Genomic DNA, 19,781 nt, shown 5'->3' on the forward strand with positions numbered 1-19,781 from the left:
AAATCTGAAAGTCAGTCTACCTTTAACCCATCTGAAGCAGTGAGCACACACATATACCCAGAGCAGTGGGCATACAGAGCAGTAGGCTATAGTTAACCCAGTTGGGGGTTAGGTGCCTAGCTCAAGGGCACTTCAGCCCAACCTTCAGGCCATGGCTGTCCCATGTTAACACCCCCTAACCACATGTCTTTGAACTGTGAGGGAAACTGGAGCACCTGGTGGACACACACACGGGGAGAACATACAGACTCCACACAGAAAGGCCTCCATCGGCCACTGTGCTCGAACCCAGAGCTTTCTTGCTGTGAGGCGACAGTGCTAACCACTACATGACCATGCCACCCAAACAACCAGTATTTGTTCATTTCCTGTGAGTCAGCGTTTCTAGGCAGTGAGCAGTGGCATGGCCATTGGTAGTAAATCTTGAGCAGTGAGGGTGTCAGGGCGGCACGGTGGTGTAGTGGTTAGCGCTGTCGCCTCACAGCAAGAAGGTCCTGGGTTCGAGCCCCGGGGCCGGCGAGGGCCTTTCTGTGTGGAGTTTGCATGTTCTCCCCGTGTCCGTGTGGGTTTCCTCCGGGTGCTCCGGTTTCTCCCACAGTCCAAAGACATGCAGGTTAGGTTAACTGGTGACTCTAAATTGACCGTAGGTGTGAATGTGAGTGTGAATGGTTGTCTGTGTCTATGTGTCAGCCCTGTGATGACCTGGCGACTTGTCCAGGGTGTACCCCGCCTTTCGCCCGTAGTCAGCTGGGATAGGCTCCAGCTTGCCTGCGACCCTGTGGAAGGATAAAGCGGCTAGAGATAATGAGATGAGATGAGTGAGGGTGTCAGAATAAAGTAAAAGTCCAGGAAACATTATGGTAATGAGATATGACGCGGTTTAGCGGCAACCAATCGGAATTTAGAAATGCTCTGCTCTAGAGAATATCAGAGAGCACAGTCATGTAAATTTTGGTTCTGTTCAAATCATTCCCAAGTACAGTGGAGAAGAGATTAATTATTACGATGGCAGGTTTCCCCATTATTTATGATGTGTCCTTGTTTGTGTACAAGTATACTAAAAAAAAAACAAATAAACTGCATGTTGAAATTTGACTTAGCATTTATTAGCATCAACACAAAAGTCACATTACACAACTGGCTTTTAATTAGTTTATGCCATTAGATTTTTTCTTGCCAAACATGTAATAATAATTGTTGATTATTTTCCTTCATCGATCGATTTATAACCTGCTTGTGGTCAGTTGGCACAAAGATACCATTTGACGTGTTTTTGCTTTTTGGCCCTTTTAAATAAATGTTGCAAGACCAAGCGTTCTGAACAAACTTGTAGCTGTCTATTGCATCTACAGTACATCACAGAGCGTCCATGAACTTCGGCAGCATCATTGGCAAAGCAGTAAGAGAGAATTTTAATCCTCTCGCCACTTTGGGGCTGAACGTACCATTAAATGGCCAAATGCAATCTGCAAATACCACCAAATAATATACTGGACTCCCAAAAAAGAGAACTCAAGATTCTAGGAATACACCCTGAAATGGACACCAGTTCATAGGCACCACGCACACAATCGTTCACACTTAGGAACAATTTAGCATTGCCAATCCACGAACTGGTGCATTTATGGAAAGAATGAGAAAACCAGAGAACCCAGAGGAAACCCACACATGGAGAATACATGTGTTGTATGTCCCTGAGGGTGGGTGGAACACTGAAGTGCAGACAGGTGGGAAAATGATGCCAAACACAGTCCTTTTTATTTTGACTCTCGCTTTTCAGCTTAACGTCAACTTGCATGTAAATACGCACACACGGGAGAAAGCCATCTCTTTGCTCTCTCCCTCCTTTTTACTGCTTTGTCATCACTGAAACAGACACAACATCAATTGACAACAGGTGTGATCACTTTGTCACTCACCTTCCCTGGCCCCGCCCTCCATTCACAAACCGACACTTGACCTCGCCCCCACTGCCACAATGTGAAACTCAGTACAGACAAAAGTTGTGTCATCGTATCACCCTGATTAAATCATTATAGAATACAATTTCATTGATTCAGCATTTAAACTTTTAAATGAATTTACTTATTGGATGTTCTCCTTTCAATACTGCATTTTTAACGGCGTTAACATTTCATTATGGAGCCATTTTCCTTGATTATTTAAAGCCAGCAGGGCAGCACAATGGTGCCGTGGGTAATCTTGCCACCTCACAGCTCCAAGGTCCAAGGTTCATGTGTTTCAAACATCAAAGTAGTGCAATCTTTCTACAAAACTCTGGTTTCAAAATGAACAGCACTCTTTTACAAGTAATATTTTGTGACATTTGCCCTGTAGGGAATAACAGCACGGAGTCCAGTAACGTCTAACAAGACTAGAGACGCTTGTAGAGGGAACTTTAGTCCAGTCCTTCATACATAACATTGTAAAGTCCTTTATATTGGAATGTTTGTATATAGTATTGTGCAAAAGTCTTAGGCACCCTATTTTTTTCATACGAACTTTTGTTATTGATTTCTGTTTGATGACTTCTACATTATCGAGTCAGTACAAAAATACTTTAGAGTTCCAAACGTTCATTTTCCAGCACAAAATTAAATGTTACAGGGGAAAAAAAGTGTGTATCTGAGCAGCAAAATACACAAGAGACCATTTTCAGATTAAAAAAGAAAACATAATGAAGGCTACTGGGTTTTGCTGCAAAATTAACGGAGAACTGAAGGCAAATTTTTTATTATCAAAATTCTATTTATCTCTTTTTATGAAATATAGGAATGCATTTTTGATCGCTATTTTGTCGCTGCTATAGCAAGTTATGAGTGTTTGAAATATGCTCTGTAATATATCAGCCCATATGTCAAAGCGATGGCCGTAAACAAGATTCGTTGAGACCTGTGCGAGACATCGTAGGACGGAAGTATAGCAGAAATCAAAGTGACTGGCATCTGCCAACGTTGTCAAAAGACGCACGCGTCCTCTTTCAAATGCTGATGTAATCAAGCCGGAAGTTTTTTTTTTTTTTGATAGCAATCAGGAAAGTTTGAAAAAAGTAGGCAGTAATCGTCATTTAAACTCGTTTTTGTGCAATATTTCTTTTGGAAAACAGTTTTCAAAGTGGCGGCACTGACACCTGGTTGACACTTCACGTTTCGAAGTCTCACACAAATGTCGTGAAGATCGCGCGGATAAGCGATGCCTGCCGTGGACCAAACGAACTAAATTCAACATGGCTAAAAACTGAACAGGCCGATAAATATAATATTTAATTGCAACTAGACTGCATTTCTGCAGAGAAAATGCAGTGTGCTTGCTGAGCTGTAGCAGAACAGCTATCATGCTAGCATGCTAAAAGCTAGCATGCCAACATGCTAACAACTAGCATGCTAACAGTTAGCATACGAACATGCTAATAGCATACTAACATGCTAGCTTTTAGCATGTTAACATGTTAATGCTAACATGCTAATAGATAACATGCTAACAGCTAGCATTCTAACATGCTAATGATTAACATGCTATTTGTTAAAATTCTAACACTTTAAGGCTAATATGCTGACAGCTATCATGCTAACAGCTAACAGGCTAACATGCTAATGGCTAGTATGTTAACTTTTAGCATGCTAACATGCCGAGGGTGACCAGCTAACATGCTAACAGTTAGCATACTAACATGCTCAGGCAAACTCGCGAACAGCAAACATGCGAACTCTGCATGCTACCATGCTAATCCTAACATGTTAACAGCTCTCATGATAACATGCTAATGGTGAACATGCTAACAACTCGCGAGCTAACAGCAGGCATGATATCATAATGGGTAACATGCTAACAGCTAGCATGCTAACATGTGAATGCTTATATGCCAATTGCTATCGTGTGTGCGTGTAAGTATTCCTAACAAAGTGGCCGTTGAGTTGAAGTTGATTTGCTGTCAAAGTCTCAAATGAGCAGATCCTTGCCAAATGCATCATCACCTATGGGGAAAGGGAGGAATGACTCAGTCAAGCTTCCACTGATTAGCGGCAAAATGGAGACAAAATGGACGGATGAAAGGCAAGACAAAGACGAGTGTGGGTCAGAATCGATATCATGTGTGTGATGGTGATTTGGCCTGAGGTGCCATATGAAGTTTGATGGATGTGTGGTGAAGTGTTACTGAGCAAAACTCCATTCATTTGAATGGGGCCAAAAATCAATGGAAGCCTATGGAGGTAAAAAGAGATGCGTGAAAACCAAGGAAAAGATGAGTGCAGGTCTCAGATGAGGGGATGGATCTGTGTGGGGACTTGGCCTGAGGCATCAAGTGAAGTTTCTTGAAGTTTGGTCATTTGGTTAAAAAAATTGATGGAGAGTGAAAGTTTTTCTCCTGAAACACCATTCATTTTCAATGGGGCCAAAAATCAATGCAAGCCTATGGAGGAAAAAGGGATGAGCAAAAAGAAAGGAAAAATATGAGTGCGGGTCAGAACCAATTGCATGTATGTGTCGGGGGAGTTGGCCTGAAGTATCACATGAGGTTTGGTGCATCTGCGATGGAGTGTGTCCAAGTAGGACGATTCGATTCATGAGCCCTATTCATTCTCTATGGGAAAAACCAAAAGAAAAACAACAAGAACAAGAGAATGGGTGTGTTGATCCAAAAGCTGTATACAAGCACACTACACCACTTTGGGCCAGACATCTCAGAGTTGGAACGGTGTCTCTATCTCGAACGCCCTAGGAGGAGTACGAGTGGATCCAAAAAACGTGTCGGAATAAGGCAGAATAAGTAAACTTAAGAAGAACAATAGTGTGCTTGCCAGTGTGCTTGAGCAAGCACAATAATAAAGCAAGTTTAAAAATGACTTCAGTTCTCCTTTAAGAAGCAAGTGTGACAGCCAAAGTGTCCAGAAGAACTGTAGCTGGTACTGCAAAATGCTCAGTAAAACCTACAGCTCATTTCCTTATCAAACTGCACTAATTGTACCAAAGACTATTATTTTTTTAAAGCAAAGGGTCATCTCACACCAAATATTGCCTTTGTTTGTTTCATTTATTATGGCTTACGACTGTTTGTAGTATTTTTTTTAATGTTGAAACATTTCGTTTCATTATTTTTAAGCTATTTTTGGTCTACAGCATTTCTTTACATGTGTCTAAGACTTTTGCACAGTATATGGACTTCTCCCCATATAAACTTCTCTGTACAGTGGTGCTTGAAAGTTTGTGAAGCCTTTAGAATTTTCTATATTTCTGCATAAATATGACCTAAAACATCATCAGATTTTCACACAAGTCCTAAAAGTAGATAAAGAGAACCCAGTTAAACAAATGAGACAAAAATATTATACTTGGTCGTTTATTTATTGAGGAAAATGATCCAATATTACATATCTGTGAGTGGCAAAAGTATGTGAACCTTTGCTTTCAGTATCTGGTGTGACCCCCTTGTGCAGCAATACCTGCAACTAAACATTTCTGGTAACTGTTGATCAGTCCTGGACGCCGGCTTGGAGAAATTTTAGCCCATTCCTCTGTACAGAACAGCTTCAACTCTGGGATGTTGGTGGGTTTCCTCACATGAACTGCTCGCTTGAGGTCCTTCCACAACATTTCGATTGGATTAAGGTCAGGACTTTGACTTGGCCATTCCAAAACATTCACTTTATTCTTCTTTAACCATTCTTTGGTAGAACGACTTGTGTGCTTAGGGTCGTTGTCTTGCTGCATGACCCACCTTCTCTTGAGATTCAGTTCATGGACAGATGTCCTGATATTTTCCTTTAGAATTCGCTGGTATAATTCAGAATTCATTGTTCCATCAATGATGGCAAGCCGTCCTGGCCCAGATGCAGCAAAACAGGCCTAAACCATGATACTACCACCACCATGTTTCACAGATGGGATAAGATTCTTATGCTGGAATGCAGTGTTTTCCTTTCTCCAAACATAACGCTTCTCATTTAAACCAAAAAGTTCTATTTTGGTCTCATCCGTCCACAAAACATTTTTCCAATAGCCTTCTGGCTTGTCCATGTGATCTTTAGCAAACTGCAGACGAGCAGCAATGTTCTTTTTGGAGAGCAGTGGTTTTCTCCTTGTAACCCTGCCATGCACACCATTTGTTGTTCAGTGTTCTCCTGATGGTGGACTCATGAACATTAACATTATCCAATGTGAGAGAGGCCTTCAGTTGCTTAGAAGTTACCCTGGAGTCCTTTGTGACCTCGCCGACTATTACACGCCTTGCTCTTGGAGTGATCTTTGTTGGTCGACCACTCCTGGGGAGGGTAATAATGGTCTTGAGTTTCCTCCATTTATACACAATCTGTCTGACTGTGGATTAGTGGAGTCCAAACACTTTAGAGATGGTTTTATAACCTTTTCCAGCCTGATGAGCATCAACAACGCTTTTTCTGAGGTCCTCAGAAATCTCCTTTGTTTGTGCCATGATACACTTCCACAAACATGTGTTGTGAAGATCAGACTTTGATAGATCCCTGTTCTTTAAATAAAACAGGGTGCCCACTCACACCTGATTGTCATCCCATTGATTGAAAACACCTGACTCTAATTTCACCTTCAAATGAACTGCTAATCCTAGAGGTTCACATACTTTTGCCACTCACAGATATGCAATATTGGATCATTTTCCTCAATAAATAAATGACTAAGTATAATATTTTGTCTCATTTGTTTAACTGGGTTCTCCTTATCTACTTTTAGGACTTGTGTGAAAATCTGATGATGTTTTAGGTCATATTTATGCAAAAATATAGAAAATTCTAAAGGGTTCACAAACTTTCATGCACCACTGTATATGGACGCCAGGTTTTCAGTAGGACTCAAATCTGTAGTCTGAGATGGTCATTTTGTGTTTCTTTAAAATTTCTAAATATTTCTGTATTGATTTGGAAGTATGTTTGATTCATTAACCATCAGTTTCCTTATATGCTGTGTCCTTTGTTACTCGCGACCTAAAAGGGTTTGTGCTAGTCTCATCTGTCCACAACACACAATGCCAAATGTAGTTTCAATGACAACTGGTGTAGTTTAGGCACTGCATTTTGTTAGAGTCTTTCGGGAAGGGCTTCTTTCAAATAGTGCTTGGAAACAGCTTGTTGTTATGAAAGTGCCGTTTAACAGTCGATTTTGAAACTCAACAACCACAAGATTCAGCTGTGCAGTTCTAAAACTGTGATCTTTGGCCCTTTTTTCTCTCCTTCATCAGCCTCCTTACTGTGTGAGGAGACCGTGTGCTCATGGGTCAAATTCCTGGAAAATTTCCAACTGTTTCATGCTTTATTATGGCCATAGCCATGGTTAATGATACTTTAAATTGCTTATTTGGGCTTTTTTTAATTGTTGCTGTATATTAATGATATTTTTAACTGCTTATGTAATTTTTTATTTATTTATTCAGAATGTTTATTTGTGTTGAACGTTCTTTGCCATTTTTTGGATGACAGCCTTATTTCTAATGAACGTTTGTTTAAATGTCTCATTTTTTAATTATTAAAAGTTTATTGACTAATTACTGTTTTATTCTTCTCTTTGTTTTTGTCTGTGTACAACAAACATCATTTCAAGCAGAATTTCCACTTAAGCAAAACATGTACAGTACCATTCAAAAGTTTGGACACACCTACTAACTCGTTCATAGGTTTTTCTGTATTTTGACTATTTTCTACACTGTAGAACAATACTGAATACAACAAAACTATGAAATGAACATATGTGGGAAACAAAAAAGTGTTAACCTAAAAATGTTTCATGTTTTAGATTCTTCAAAGTAGCCAGCGTTTACCTTGATGACACTTTACACACTATTAGCATTATCTTAACCAGCTTTATGAGGTATTCACCTGTAATGCTTTTCAATTAACCGCTTTGCCTCGTCAAAAGTTAATTAGTGCAAATTCTTGCCTTCTTAATGCGTTTGAGCTCAAACAATAAATAGTAAATAATAAAAATACAGTAAATAGCCCTATTCCACAACTGTAGTAATCCATGTTATGTCAAGAACCGCTCAACTAAGTAAAGAGAAACAACATCCATCATTACTTTAAGTCATAAGGTGTCTTTTCATTAACAAACATAAAGAAAGAACATTGATTTAGAAGGTGTGTCCAAACTTTTGACTGGTACTGTCCGTAAGTTCAACAAAAAGTGAAAAGGTAAAGAATGGCAAGTTGATGTTAAACTCATTAAACAGAAATATATACATTTACAAACTTAATTTATTGTTAAATCATGAACATTATATCAATATACAAAAATTACATAAGGTCCTCATGAGTTTTTATAATGATCTCACATGATTATTTCAGTTTCCTTTTTTAGTTTTAGTTTACGAAAACTTAGAAGGTAAGAGACGCATTCACTTGTGCAGGTAGATTGTAGCACAATCAGAATGACTTTTCCGTAAGCACGACTATCAGTTGCAAATATTTGCAGAGGAACATGTTAAGAAAACTGGGTAAGGACTTGTTCAGTAAAAAAAAAAACTAATCTATGCAGACTTTCCATTTTCAGTTCTGAGTGAAATTAATCATATCTGACTGGGCTAAAGGTAAAGGAACGTCCATAATGAATCATAAGATGTACAGCTCACTATCACTAAGGGTGTTTCAAAGAAATATCCCAAATACTGGAACTGAGCTAGTGATGTGGCATGATCATGATATTATCTACAGTGTTTTGCAAAAGTATTCATCCCCCTTGGTGTTTGTCCTGTTTTGTCGCATTACAAGCTGGAATTAAAAGGGATTTTTGGGGGGTTAGCACCATTTGATTTACACAACATGCCTACCACTTTAAAGGTGCACATTGTTTCTTTATTGTGACACAAACAATAGTTAAGATGAAAAAAAAACAAAAATCTGGAGTGTACATAGGTATTTCACCCCCTTTTGTATGAAACCCCTAAATAAGAGCTGGTCCAACCAATTCACTTCATAAGCCACATAATTAGTTGATTAAGATCCACTTGTGTGCAATCAAAGTGTCACATGATGTCTGTATAAATCAACCTGTTCTGGAAGGACCCTGACCCTGAAACATTACTAAGCAAGCAACATGAGAACCAAGGAGCACTCCAAACAGGTCAGAGATAAAGTTGTGGAGAAGTATACGGTAGATCATGGTTGGGTTATAAAAAATATCCCAAACTTTGAATATCCCAGGGAGCACCATTAAATCCATTATAGCAAAATGGAAAAAATATGGCACCACTACAAACCTGACAAGAGTTTATATAATGCAAATTGTATAAAGCAATATAATGTGCAATATAAAGTGTGATATCTTTCCTGCCCCCCCACACACTTACCCTAACCCCACTTCTTCCCTCTTTCCCCCCTCCCCCTCTTCCTCTCTTCCCCATATCTTATTCTTTTATATTATATGTAAATACTTAATTTATTTTAATTTATCGAGAAGTTTTCTCTACTTTTTTTCTCTGTTTATCTGTAATGATGCTGCTGGAATCTTAATTTCCCTGAGGGAACCCGCCCAAAGGGATCAATAAAGTTTTATCTAATCTAATCTAATCTAATCTAAGAGAAGGCCACCCACCAAAACTCACAGACTGGGCAAGGAGGGCATTAATCAGAGATACACCAAAGATAATGCTGAAGGAGCTGCAAAGATCCACAGCAGAGATGGGAGTATCTGTCCATAGGACCACTTTAATCCATACACTCCACATAGTGGGGCTTTATGGAAGAGTGGCCAGAAAAAAGCCATTGCTTAAAGAAAAAAAATAAGAAAACACATTTGGAGTTTGCCCAAAAGCATGTGGCAGACTCCCCAAACACATGAAAGAAGATTCTTTGGTCAGATGAGACTAAAATTGAACTTTTTGGCCATCATGGGAAACGCCATGTGTGGTACAAACCCAACACTTCCCATGACCCTGAGAACACCATTCCTACAATGAAGCATGGTGGTGGCAGCATCATGCTGTGGAGATGTTTTTCATCTGCAGGGTCAGGAAAGTTGGTCAGTACTGAAGGAAAGATGGATGGCACTAAATACAGAGCAATTCTGGAGGAAAACCTGTTTGAGTCAGCCAGAGGTTTGAGACTGGGATGAAGGTTCACATTCCAGCAGGACAATGACCCTAAACATAGTGCTAAAGCTACACTGGAGTGGTTTAAAGGGAAACATTTAAATGTCTTGGAATGGCCTCGTCAAAGCCCAGACCTCAATCCAACTGAGAATCTGTGGCATAACTTGAAGATTGCTGTACACCAACGCAACCCATCTAACTTGAAGGAGTTGGAGCAGTTTTGCCTTGAGGAATGGGCAAAAATTCCAGTGGCTAGTTGTGCTAAGCTAATAGAGACACACCCCAAGAGACTTTCAGCTGTAATTGCAGCAAAAGGTGGCTCTACAAAGTATTGACTTGGGGGTGTCAATACTTATGCACACTCCAGATTTCTGTTTTTTCATCTTAATTATTATTTGTGTCACAATAAAAAAAAAACAATGTGCACCTTTAAAGTGGTAGGCGTGTTGTGTAAGTCAAATGGTGCTAACCCCCCAAAAATCCATTTTAATTCCAGTTTGTAATGCGACAAAACAGGACAAACACCAAGGGGGATGAATATTTTTGCAAGACACTGTATTTACAGTTCACTTTTGAAAAGGTGGCTGCCTTGAATATTTCTCAGGTTTTATGCATTCATTTACTTAAGATACACTAGCTGTGTTTATTTTAGTCACACAGCAGCTATCTCCTGCACCCAGAACGTCCAACAAACTGCTGAGTCTCTCCTAAGATCTTAGTTTGTAATTTTGCTCCTGCTCTGTTTATGGTAAACTTTTTGGAGATGTGTGTTTACCTTGTGGCACTTTTAAAATTCAGCAGGGCTAACAATAGATGTTATGGTATAGAGCAGTAGTTCTCAAGCATTTTGTATCCATCTGTAAAATAAATTCCACAGGCCCCCTTAGTATGCATTTCTTTCATGAACATTACTTAAAAATTTAAAATATTGTTTTTTGGCACCATAGACCTTTCTTTTCCTGAACTTTCCACCAATACTACACTTTAGGTATGAGTTGACATTCATGCTTGGGCCCCTAAATATAGTAACATTGATAAATTTGGTTGTGATTTCCAACACTGTGACAAAATAAAATAAAAAAAAAAAAAGACATGGATCTCCTGGCGATCCTTCATGGACCGCCGGGGGCCCCCGAACCCTACTTTGAGAACTACTAGTATAGAGGACAACCATAATATAACCAAACTGGCAGCAACTTAACTGAACAAATCAAAGAGTAGAATTGGGCTCAATTACATATCAATTATAAAACAAAGTAGTGGTATTGAGACGCTGGACAAAATACGAGATGAATCTGTAGACATGACTGTGCATACTATTGATAAGGTACAGTGGTGCTTGAAAGTTTGTGAACCCTTTAGAATTTTCTATATTTCTGCATAAATATGACCTAAAACATTATCAGATTTTCACACAAGTCCTAAAAGTAGATAAAGTGAACCCAGTTAAACAAATGAGACAAAAAATATTATACTTGGTCATTTATTTATTGAGGAAAATGATCCAATATTACATATTTGTGAGTGGCAAAAGTATGTGAACCTTTGCTTTCAGTATCTGGTGTGACCCCCTTGTGCAGCAATAACTGCAACTAAACGTTTCCGGTAACTGTTGATCAGTCCTGCACACCGGCTTGGAGAAAGTTTAGCCCATTCCTCCGTACAGAACAGCTTCAACTCTGGGATGTTGGTGGGTTTCCTCACATGAACTGCTCGCTTGAGGTCCTTCCACAACATTTCGATTCGATTAAGGTCAGGACTTTGACTTGGCCATTCCAAAACATTAAATGTATTCTTCTTTAACCATTCTTTGGTAGAACGACTTGTGTGCTTAGGGTCGTTGTCTTGCTGCATGACCCACCTTCTCTTGAGATTCAGTTCATGGACAGATGTCCTGACATTTTCCTTTAGAATTCGCTGGTATAATTCAGAATTCATTGTTCCATCAATGATGGCAAGCCGTCCTGGCCCAGATGCAGCAAAACAGGCCCAAACCATGATACCACCACCACCATGTTTCACAGATGGGATAAGGTTCTTATGCTGGAATGCAGTGTTTTCCTTTCTCCAAACATAACGCTTCTCATTTAAACCAAAAAGTTCTATTTTGGTCTCATCCGTCCACAAAACATTTTTCCAATAGCCTTCTGGCTTGTCCATGTGATCTTTAGCAAACTGCAGACGAGCAGCAATGTTCTTTTTGGAGAGCAGTGGCTTTCTCCTTGCAACCCTGCCATGCACACCATTGTTGTTCTGTGTTCTCCTGATGGTGGACTCATGAACATTTAACATTAGCTAATGTGTGAGAGGCCTTCAGTTGCTTAGAAGTTACCCTGGGGTCCTTTGTGACCTCGCTGACTATTACACGCCTTGCTCTTGGAGTGATCTTTGTTGGTTGACCACTCCTGGGGAGGGTAATAATGGTCTAGAGTTTCCTCCATTTGTACACAATCTGTCTGACTGTGGATTGGTGGAGTCCAAACTCTTTAGAGATGGTTTTGTAACCTTTTCCAGCCTGATGAGCATCAACAACGCTTTTTCTGAGGTCCTCAGAAATCTCCTTTGTTTGTGCCATGATACACTTCCACAAACATGTGTTGTGAAGATCAGACTTTGATAGATCCCTGTTCTTTAAATAAAACAGGGTGCCCACTCACACCTGATTGTCATCCCATTGATTGAAAACACCTGACTCTAATTTCACCTTCAAATTAACTGCTAATCCTAGAGATTCACATACTTTTGCCACTCACAGATATGTAATATTGGATCATTTTCCTCAATAAATAAATGACCAAGTATAATATTTTGTCTCATTTGTTTAACTGGGTTCTCTTTATCTACTTTTAGGACTTGTGTGAAAATCTGATGATGTTTTAGGTCATATTTATGCAAAAATATAGAAAATTCTAAAGGGTTCACAAACTTTCATGCACCACTGTATATGGACGCCAGGTTTTCAGTAGGACTCAAATCTGTAGTCTGAGATGGTCATTTTGTGTTTCTTTAAAATTTCTAAATATTTCTGTGTTGATTTGGAAGTATGTTTGATTCATTAACCATCAGTTTCCTTATATGCTGTGTCCTTTGTTACTGATGATGTACGCGACCTAAAAGGGTTTGTGCTAGTCTCATCTGTCCACAACATACTATGCCAAATGTAGTTTCAATGACAACTGGTGTAGTTTAGGCACTGCATTTTGTTAGTCTTTCGGGAAGGGCTTCTTTCAAATAGTGCTTGGAAACAGCTTGTTGTTATGAAAGTGCCATTTAACAGTCGATTTTGAAACTCAACAACCACAAGATTCAGCTGTGCAGTTCTAAAACTGTGATCTTTGGCCCTTTTTTCTCTCCTTCATCAGCCTCCTTACTGTGTAAGGAGACAGTGTGCTCATGGGTCAAATTCCTGGAAAATTTCCAACTGTTTCATGCTTTATTATGGCCATAGCCATGGTTAATGATACTTTTTTAAATTGCTTATTTGGGCTTTTTTAAATTGTTGCTGTATATTAATGATATTTTTAACTGCTTATGTAATTTTTAAAATTTATTCAGAATGTTTATTTGTGTTGAACTTTCTTTGCCATTTTTTTGGATGACAGCCTTATTTCTAATTTCTTATTTCATGCACACCATTGTTGTTCAGTGTTCTCCTGATGGTGGACTCATGAACATTTAACATTAGCCAATGTGAGGGAGGCCTTCAGTTGCTTAGAAGTTACAGAAATACCTGACCTCTAATTTCACCTTCAAATGAACTGCTAATTCTAGAGGTTCACATACTTTTCTCACTCACAGATATGTAATATTGGATCATTTTCCTCAATAAATAAATTACCAAGTATAATATTTTAGTCTCATTTGTTTAACTGGGTTCTCTTTATCTACTTTTAGGATTTGTGTGAAAATCTGATGATGTTTTAGGTCATATTTATGCAGAAATATAGAAAATTCTAAAGGGTTCACAAACTTTCATGCACCACTGTATTTGACATTTTTTGGTAAAAACATTCTATACTGGATAGTCATTCAGGCAACCACACAAAATAGTTATCTTACTTTTCTTATTTAAGAGACACACTCCAATGTAGATATGAATCAATAGTGGGTTTTTTGGTTGTTGTTTTTTTTTTTATCTTACTCACTCAGATCTTTCATAAATCAGGACCTCAGTGTTTTAACTGAGCTAACACATCAAAAAAGGGTGAATAAATATTCTGATTAGCAGCATAAACGAATTATGCAAAGAAGGTCTATGGAATCAGGGTTGGAAAATAATTTAAAGCCTTATATTTGGTCTCTTTTCTTGGAGGATCATCATACTATATAGTTTATTATTTTTCAATATAATTAAGAAGTGTTTTACCAACTGCTATGGTGGTCCTTCATCTCCTTCATATAAATTCTGCTTATCATTGAACATTTAACCAACAGCTACTCATGCTTAATTCATGTTGTTAACATGAAAATCAAGCCATCATCCTATTTAGTACATTTGTTTGTGGGATTTTCCAGATTGCGGCTCCATGAGGGAAAAGTCATCAAAGACCGGAGGCATCATCTCCGTACCTACCCCAACTGCTTTGTGGCTAAGGAACTTATTGATTGGTTGATTGAGCACAAGGAGGCCTCAGACAGAGACATGGCTATCAAGATCATGCAGAAGTTGCTGGATCAAAGCATCATCCATCATGGTGGGTTCTTCTCGAGTTCCTCAAACCAGGATTGGATTCCTTTTCACACATACACACTGTAAAAAATAAAGGTGTCATAAACAGTTCTTTAGAGTGATGCCACAGAAGAACTATTGTTTTTTTTATGAAGAATCTTTAGGTACATGAATCATCAAGCATTTTTGTTGTTTACTGCAATAAATCAACCAATCATTTTCCATCTCAGATATTCTTTCATATACAAGTAATAGTAAGAGTTGTTGTTGGATTCTTTGCATCACCAAACTAAATGGTTAAAAATCCATCAATCAGGTGTTTCAAGATTGTACTTTACATCTGGATCACCAGCAGTCATGGAACTAGGCTAAGGAACACGTGCATTCTCAGTGGTGGATGTTAATTCACCATTCATCATCCAGATGTTAACCCGGTGTTTATTTTTGTCTGTTGCAGTTTGTGATGAGCACAAGGAGTTCAAAGACATGAAGCTGTTTTACCGCTTCAGGAAAGATGACGGAACGTTTCCTCTGGACAGTGAGGCTAAGGTTTTCATGAGAGGCCAGAGGATATATGAGAAGTAAACACTTTTATTTCCCCTGAACTCTAAATGACTAATTATAACAACAGTGATCAAATCATGTTTTAAATCCACTCTACCTTGCACTTTGTTTTTGTTTTTCATGTGCAAGGCCCATCGGTACATATTGTTTTTGTGCATTTTGGTCCTCTCTGGTAAATTAACAGTATCCATAGAAACACAGGCTTCCAACAGGTTGAGAGATGGAGTCTGTGCCAACTTGATTCATTAATCAGTGGCTGCTTTAGCTGCAAGTTGTTGCCTGTTAATTTTTTTTTCTACTCAAAAGCACAGAAGCTTGTCTATTGCAACATCCTGCTTAATATTTCTATAGCTAGATTTTTTTCTTTCTGATTTTGACTTTTGAGCAATTTCTGCAACTCCAGTAATATAAGTCCAACAATACACACTTTCAAACTGCAATGTAGTAAAAGATATTTAGTGTTAAGATATTTAATATTTCGCAAAAGATCACTTTTATTACAGTACCAGTCAAAGTTTGGACACACCTTGTAATTCAATGGTTTTTCTTTATTTGTATTAATTAAAAGTCACTTCATATCTTAAAGTAATGATGGATGCCGTTTCTCTTTACTTAGTTGAGCGCTTCTTGACATGATATGGATTACTATAGTTGTGGAATAGGGCTGTTTACTGTATTTTTATTATTTACTATTTACTGTTTGATCTCAAATGCATTAAGAAGGCAAGAATTTGCACTAATTAACTTTTGACAAGGCATAGCTGTTAATTGAAAAGCATTCCAGGTGACTACCTCATGAAGCTGGTTAAGATAATGCCAATAGTGTGCAAAGCGTCATCAAGGTAAACGGTAGCTACTTTGAAGAATCTAAAATATGAAACATATTTTTCCCCTTTTTTTTGTTTTATCTGTAACCGCTTATCCCGTGTGGGGGGCAAGTTGGAGCCTATCCCAGCTGACCATGGGCGAGAGGCAGGGTACAAGTCGCCAGCTCATTGCAGGGCTGATGCACACATAGAGACACAAACAACCATTCACACTCACGGTCAATTTAGAGCCACCAATTAACCTAACCTGCATATCTTTAGACGAAACCCACACAGACACGGGGAAAACATGCGAACTCCACACAGAAAGGCCCTCGTCAGCCACTGCATTTGAACCCAGAACCTTCTTGCTGTGAGGCGACAGTGCTAACCACCACACCACTGTGCTGCCCCTTTTTTTTGTCTCATCTCATCTCATATCTCATCTCATTATCTCTAGCCCCTTTATCCTTCTACAGGGTTGCAGGCAAACTGGAGCCTATTCCAGCTGACTACGGGCGAGAGGCGGGGTACACCCTGGACAAGTCGCCAGGTCATCACAGGGCTGACACATAGACACAGACAACCATTCACGGTCAATTTAGAGTCACCAGTTAACCTAACCTACATGTCTTTGGACGAAACCCACGCAGACACGGGGAGAACATGCAAACTCCACACAGAAAGGCCCTCGTCGGCCACTGCATTTGAACACAGAACCTTCTTGCTGTGAGGCGACAGTGCTAACCACTACACCACTGTGCTGCCCCTTTTTTTTGTTTACCACATTGTAGCGGTTCTTGTAAAAGGGGTGGAGCACAGAAGACTGCAGGACAGAGTTCGGGTTGATATGGCGTTTTATTGCTACACTTTTCAGTCTAACAATTATTGGGAAATTTACAGACACACACACACTCGGCGTCTGGTTCGGGGAAGAGACTCCTCTGCTCTCGCTCTCCCTCCTTAAGTAGGGTGCGGTCACTGGGAAGACACACAAACACAGGTTAATTGCCCTCAGGTGTAGTGATTCTGCCACTTACCTTCCCTGACTCCGCCCCCCTGTCACAGACCAGTGCTTGACCACGCCCCCGCTGCCACATAACCCCACCGCCCGACTCAGGCCGGGCGGCCATCCGGCCTGCAGCCGACTCCACACACACACACACACACCCCGACAGGAGAGGAAGTCCGCCACGACCATCTGCGCCCCCGGCCTGTGGACCACCTTGAAATTAAAGGGTTGGAGTGCCAGATACCAACGGGTGATCCGTGCGTTGGCATCCTTCATGCGGTGGAGCCACTGGAGGGGCGCATGGTCCGAACAGAGGGTGAAAGGGCATCCCAGCAGGTAGTAACGGAGGGCGAGGACCATCCACTTGATTGCCAAACACTCTTTCTCAATGGTGCTGTAGCGCCCCTCACGCACTGACAGCTTCCTGCTGATGTACAAGACTGGGCGGTCCTCCCCCTCCACCTCCTGGGACAAAACAGCCCCTAGCCTTCTGTCCGACGCATCTGTCTGCAACATAAAGGGGAGAGAGAAGTCAGGGGAGTGTAAAAGTGGCCCCCCACACAGTGCGGCCTTTACCTCAGAGAAACCCCGCTGGCATTGCTCCATCCACTGGACCGGATCTGGGGCCCCCTTTTTAGTCAGATCAGTCAGCGGGCTGGTGACATCTGAATAATTAGGTATAAGCCTACGATAATGGCCAGCCAGCCCCAGGAACTGTCTCACCCCCTTTTTGGTCTTGGGCCTCGGGCAGGCCGCAGTTGCTGTGGTCTTGTTAATTTGGGGACGCACCTGCCCGTTGTCCAAGTGGAAGCCCAGATACCGTACTTCCACCCGCCCAATCACACACTTCTTTGGGTTGGCTGTGAGCCCCGCTCGCCTCAGCGACCTAAGGATGGCCCTCAGATGTTCGAGGTGCCTCGGCCAGTCATTACTATAGATGATAATATCATCGAGGTAGGCGGCCGCATAAGTGGCGTGGGGGCGGAGGACCCTGTCCATCAGCCGCTGAAACGTAGCGGGCGCCCCAAACAGCCCAAACGGAAGTGTGACGAATTGGTGTAATCCGAACGGTGTGGAAAAGGCCGTCTTTTGTCGGGATAGTGGAGTCAAGGGGATCTGCCAGTATCCCTTTGTCAAATCCAGTGTCGAATAAAAGCGAGCCGTGCCTAGTCAATCAAGCAACTCATCAATTCGAGGCATTGGGTACGCATCAAATTTAGACACCGCGTTGACTTTTCTATAGTCCACACAGAACCGGACCAACCCGTCAGCCTTGGGTACCAAGACCACCTGGCTGCTCCAGTCACTGTGGGACTCCTCGACGATGCCCATTTCGAGCATGGCCTCGAGTTCTTCCCGAACCACCTTTTTTTTGTGTTCGGGTAGCCTGTAAGGGCGGCTACGCACTACCACCCCCGGGGGCGTCTCTATGTGGTGCTCTATGAGATTAGTGCGACCGGGCAGGGGCGAGAACACATCCGAAAACTCGGTCTGCAACTGGGCGACCTCTGCGAGTTGGGTCGGGGAGAGGTGGTCTCCACAGGGGACCGGAGGGGTATGTGACACTAATGCTCCTTTTTGAACCTCCGGCCCCAGCTCCACCTTCTCCAGAACCACCGACACCAATGCCACGGGGACCTCCTCATTCCAAAGTTTAAGCAGATTGAGGTGGTAAATCTGTAGCGCCCCACCCCTGTCCGTTCGCCTCACCTTGTAGTCGACGTCCCCGACTCGCCGTGTGACCTCAAAGGGTCCTTGCCACTTGCCGACCAATTTGGAGCTCGACGTGGGCAGCAGTACAAGTACTTTATCTCCCGGTGCAAACTCTCTAAGGCAAGTACTCTTGTTGTACAGGCGGGTTTGCCGTTCATGGGCCTGCCGCAAATTCTCCTGGGTTAGGTGGGTGAGGGTGTGGAGTTTTGCGCGCAGGTCCATAACGTATTGAATTTTGTTTTTGCTTTGTGAAGGTCCCTCCTCCCAATTTTCCTGCAGCACATCTAGAATGCCGCGCGGCTTACGCCCATATAATAATTCGAATGGGGAGAACCCCGTTGAGGCTTGGGGAACCTCTCGTACTGAAAACAGCAAGGGCTCGAGCCACTTATCCCAATTACGTGCGTCCTCACTTAGGAATTTTTTAATTATATTCTTGAGGGTGCGGTTGAACCGTTCAACTAAGCCGTCCGTTTGTGGGTGATACACGCTGGTGCGGATCGGCTTAATCCCCAATAACCCATACGGTTTGCGCAGTCTCCATGACATAAACGTGGTGCCTTGATCAGTCAGAATCTCTTTCGGGATTCCAACTCGGGAGATAACGCGGAAGAGCGCCTCTGCAATACTGCGTGCTGAGATATTGCGCAGAGGCACTGCTTCCGGGTATCACGTTGCATAGTCCACCAGAACTAATATAAAGCGGTACCCTCATGTCGACTGATCTAATGGCCCGATGAGATCCATCCCAACTCTTTTGAACGGGGTCTCGATTAATGGTAGAGGGCGCAAAGGCGCTTTTGGAATGGCCGCTGGATTCACTAACTGGCATTCGTGGCACGCCGTACACCATCTACGAACGTCGCCGCGAATCCCCGGCCAATAGAATCGGGTCATTATTCGGGCTAGTGTCTTATCCTGCCCTAAGTGTCCAGCCATGGGATTAAAGTGAGCCGCGTGGAATAC

The 19,781-nt window shown here is 41.4% G+C and overlaps 1 protein-coding gene across 2 annotated transcripts in view; it reads left to right on the forward strand.

Annotated features, from left to right (window-relative positions):
* deptor (DEP domain containing MTOR-interacting protein) overlaps nt 1-19,781 on the forward strand; it is a 121,439-nt gene that overhangs the window by 10,035 nt on the left and 91,623 nt on the right. For both annotated transcript variants that reach the window (XM_060921728.1, XM_060921727.1), the window contains exons 3-4: nt 14,567-14,745; nt 15,178-15,301. In XM_060921728.1, coding sequence (XP_060777711.1) covers nt 14,567-14,745; nt 15,178-15,301 — 303 coding nt within the window. The remainder of the gene's footprint in view (nt 1-14,566; nt 14,746-15,177; nt 15,302-19,781) is intronic.

This window comes from Neoarius graeffei, chromosome 5 (genome assembly GCF_027579695.1).
Source record: "Neoarius graeffei isolate fNeoGra1 chromosome 5, fNeoGra1.pri, whole genome shotgun sequence".
Classification (NCBI taxonomy): domain Eukaryota; kingdom Metazoa; phylum Chordata; class Actinopteri; order Siluriformes; family Ariidae; genus Neoarius; species Neoarius graeffei.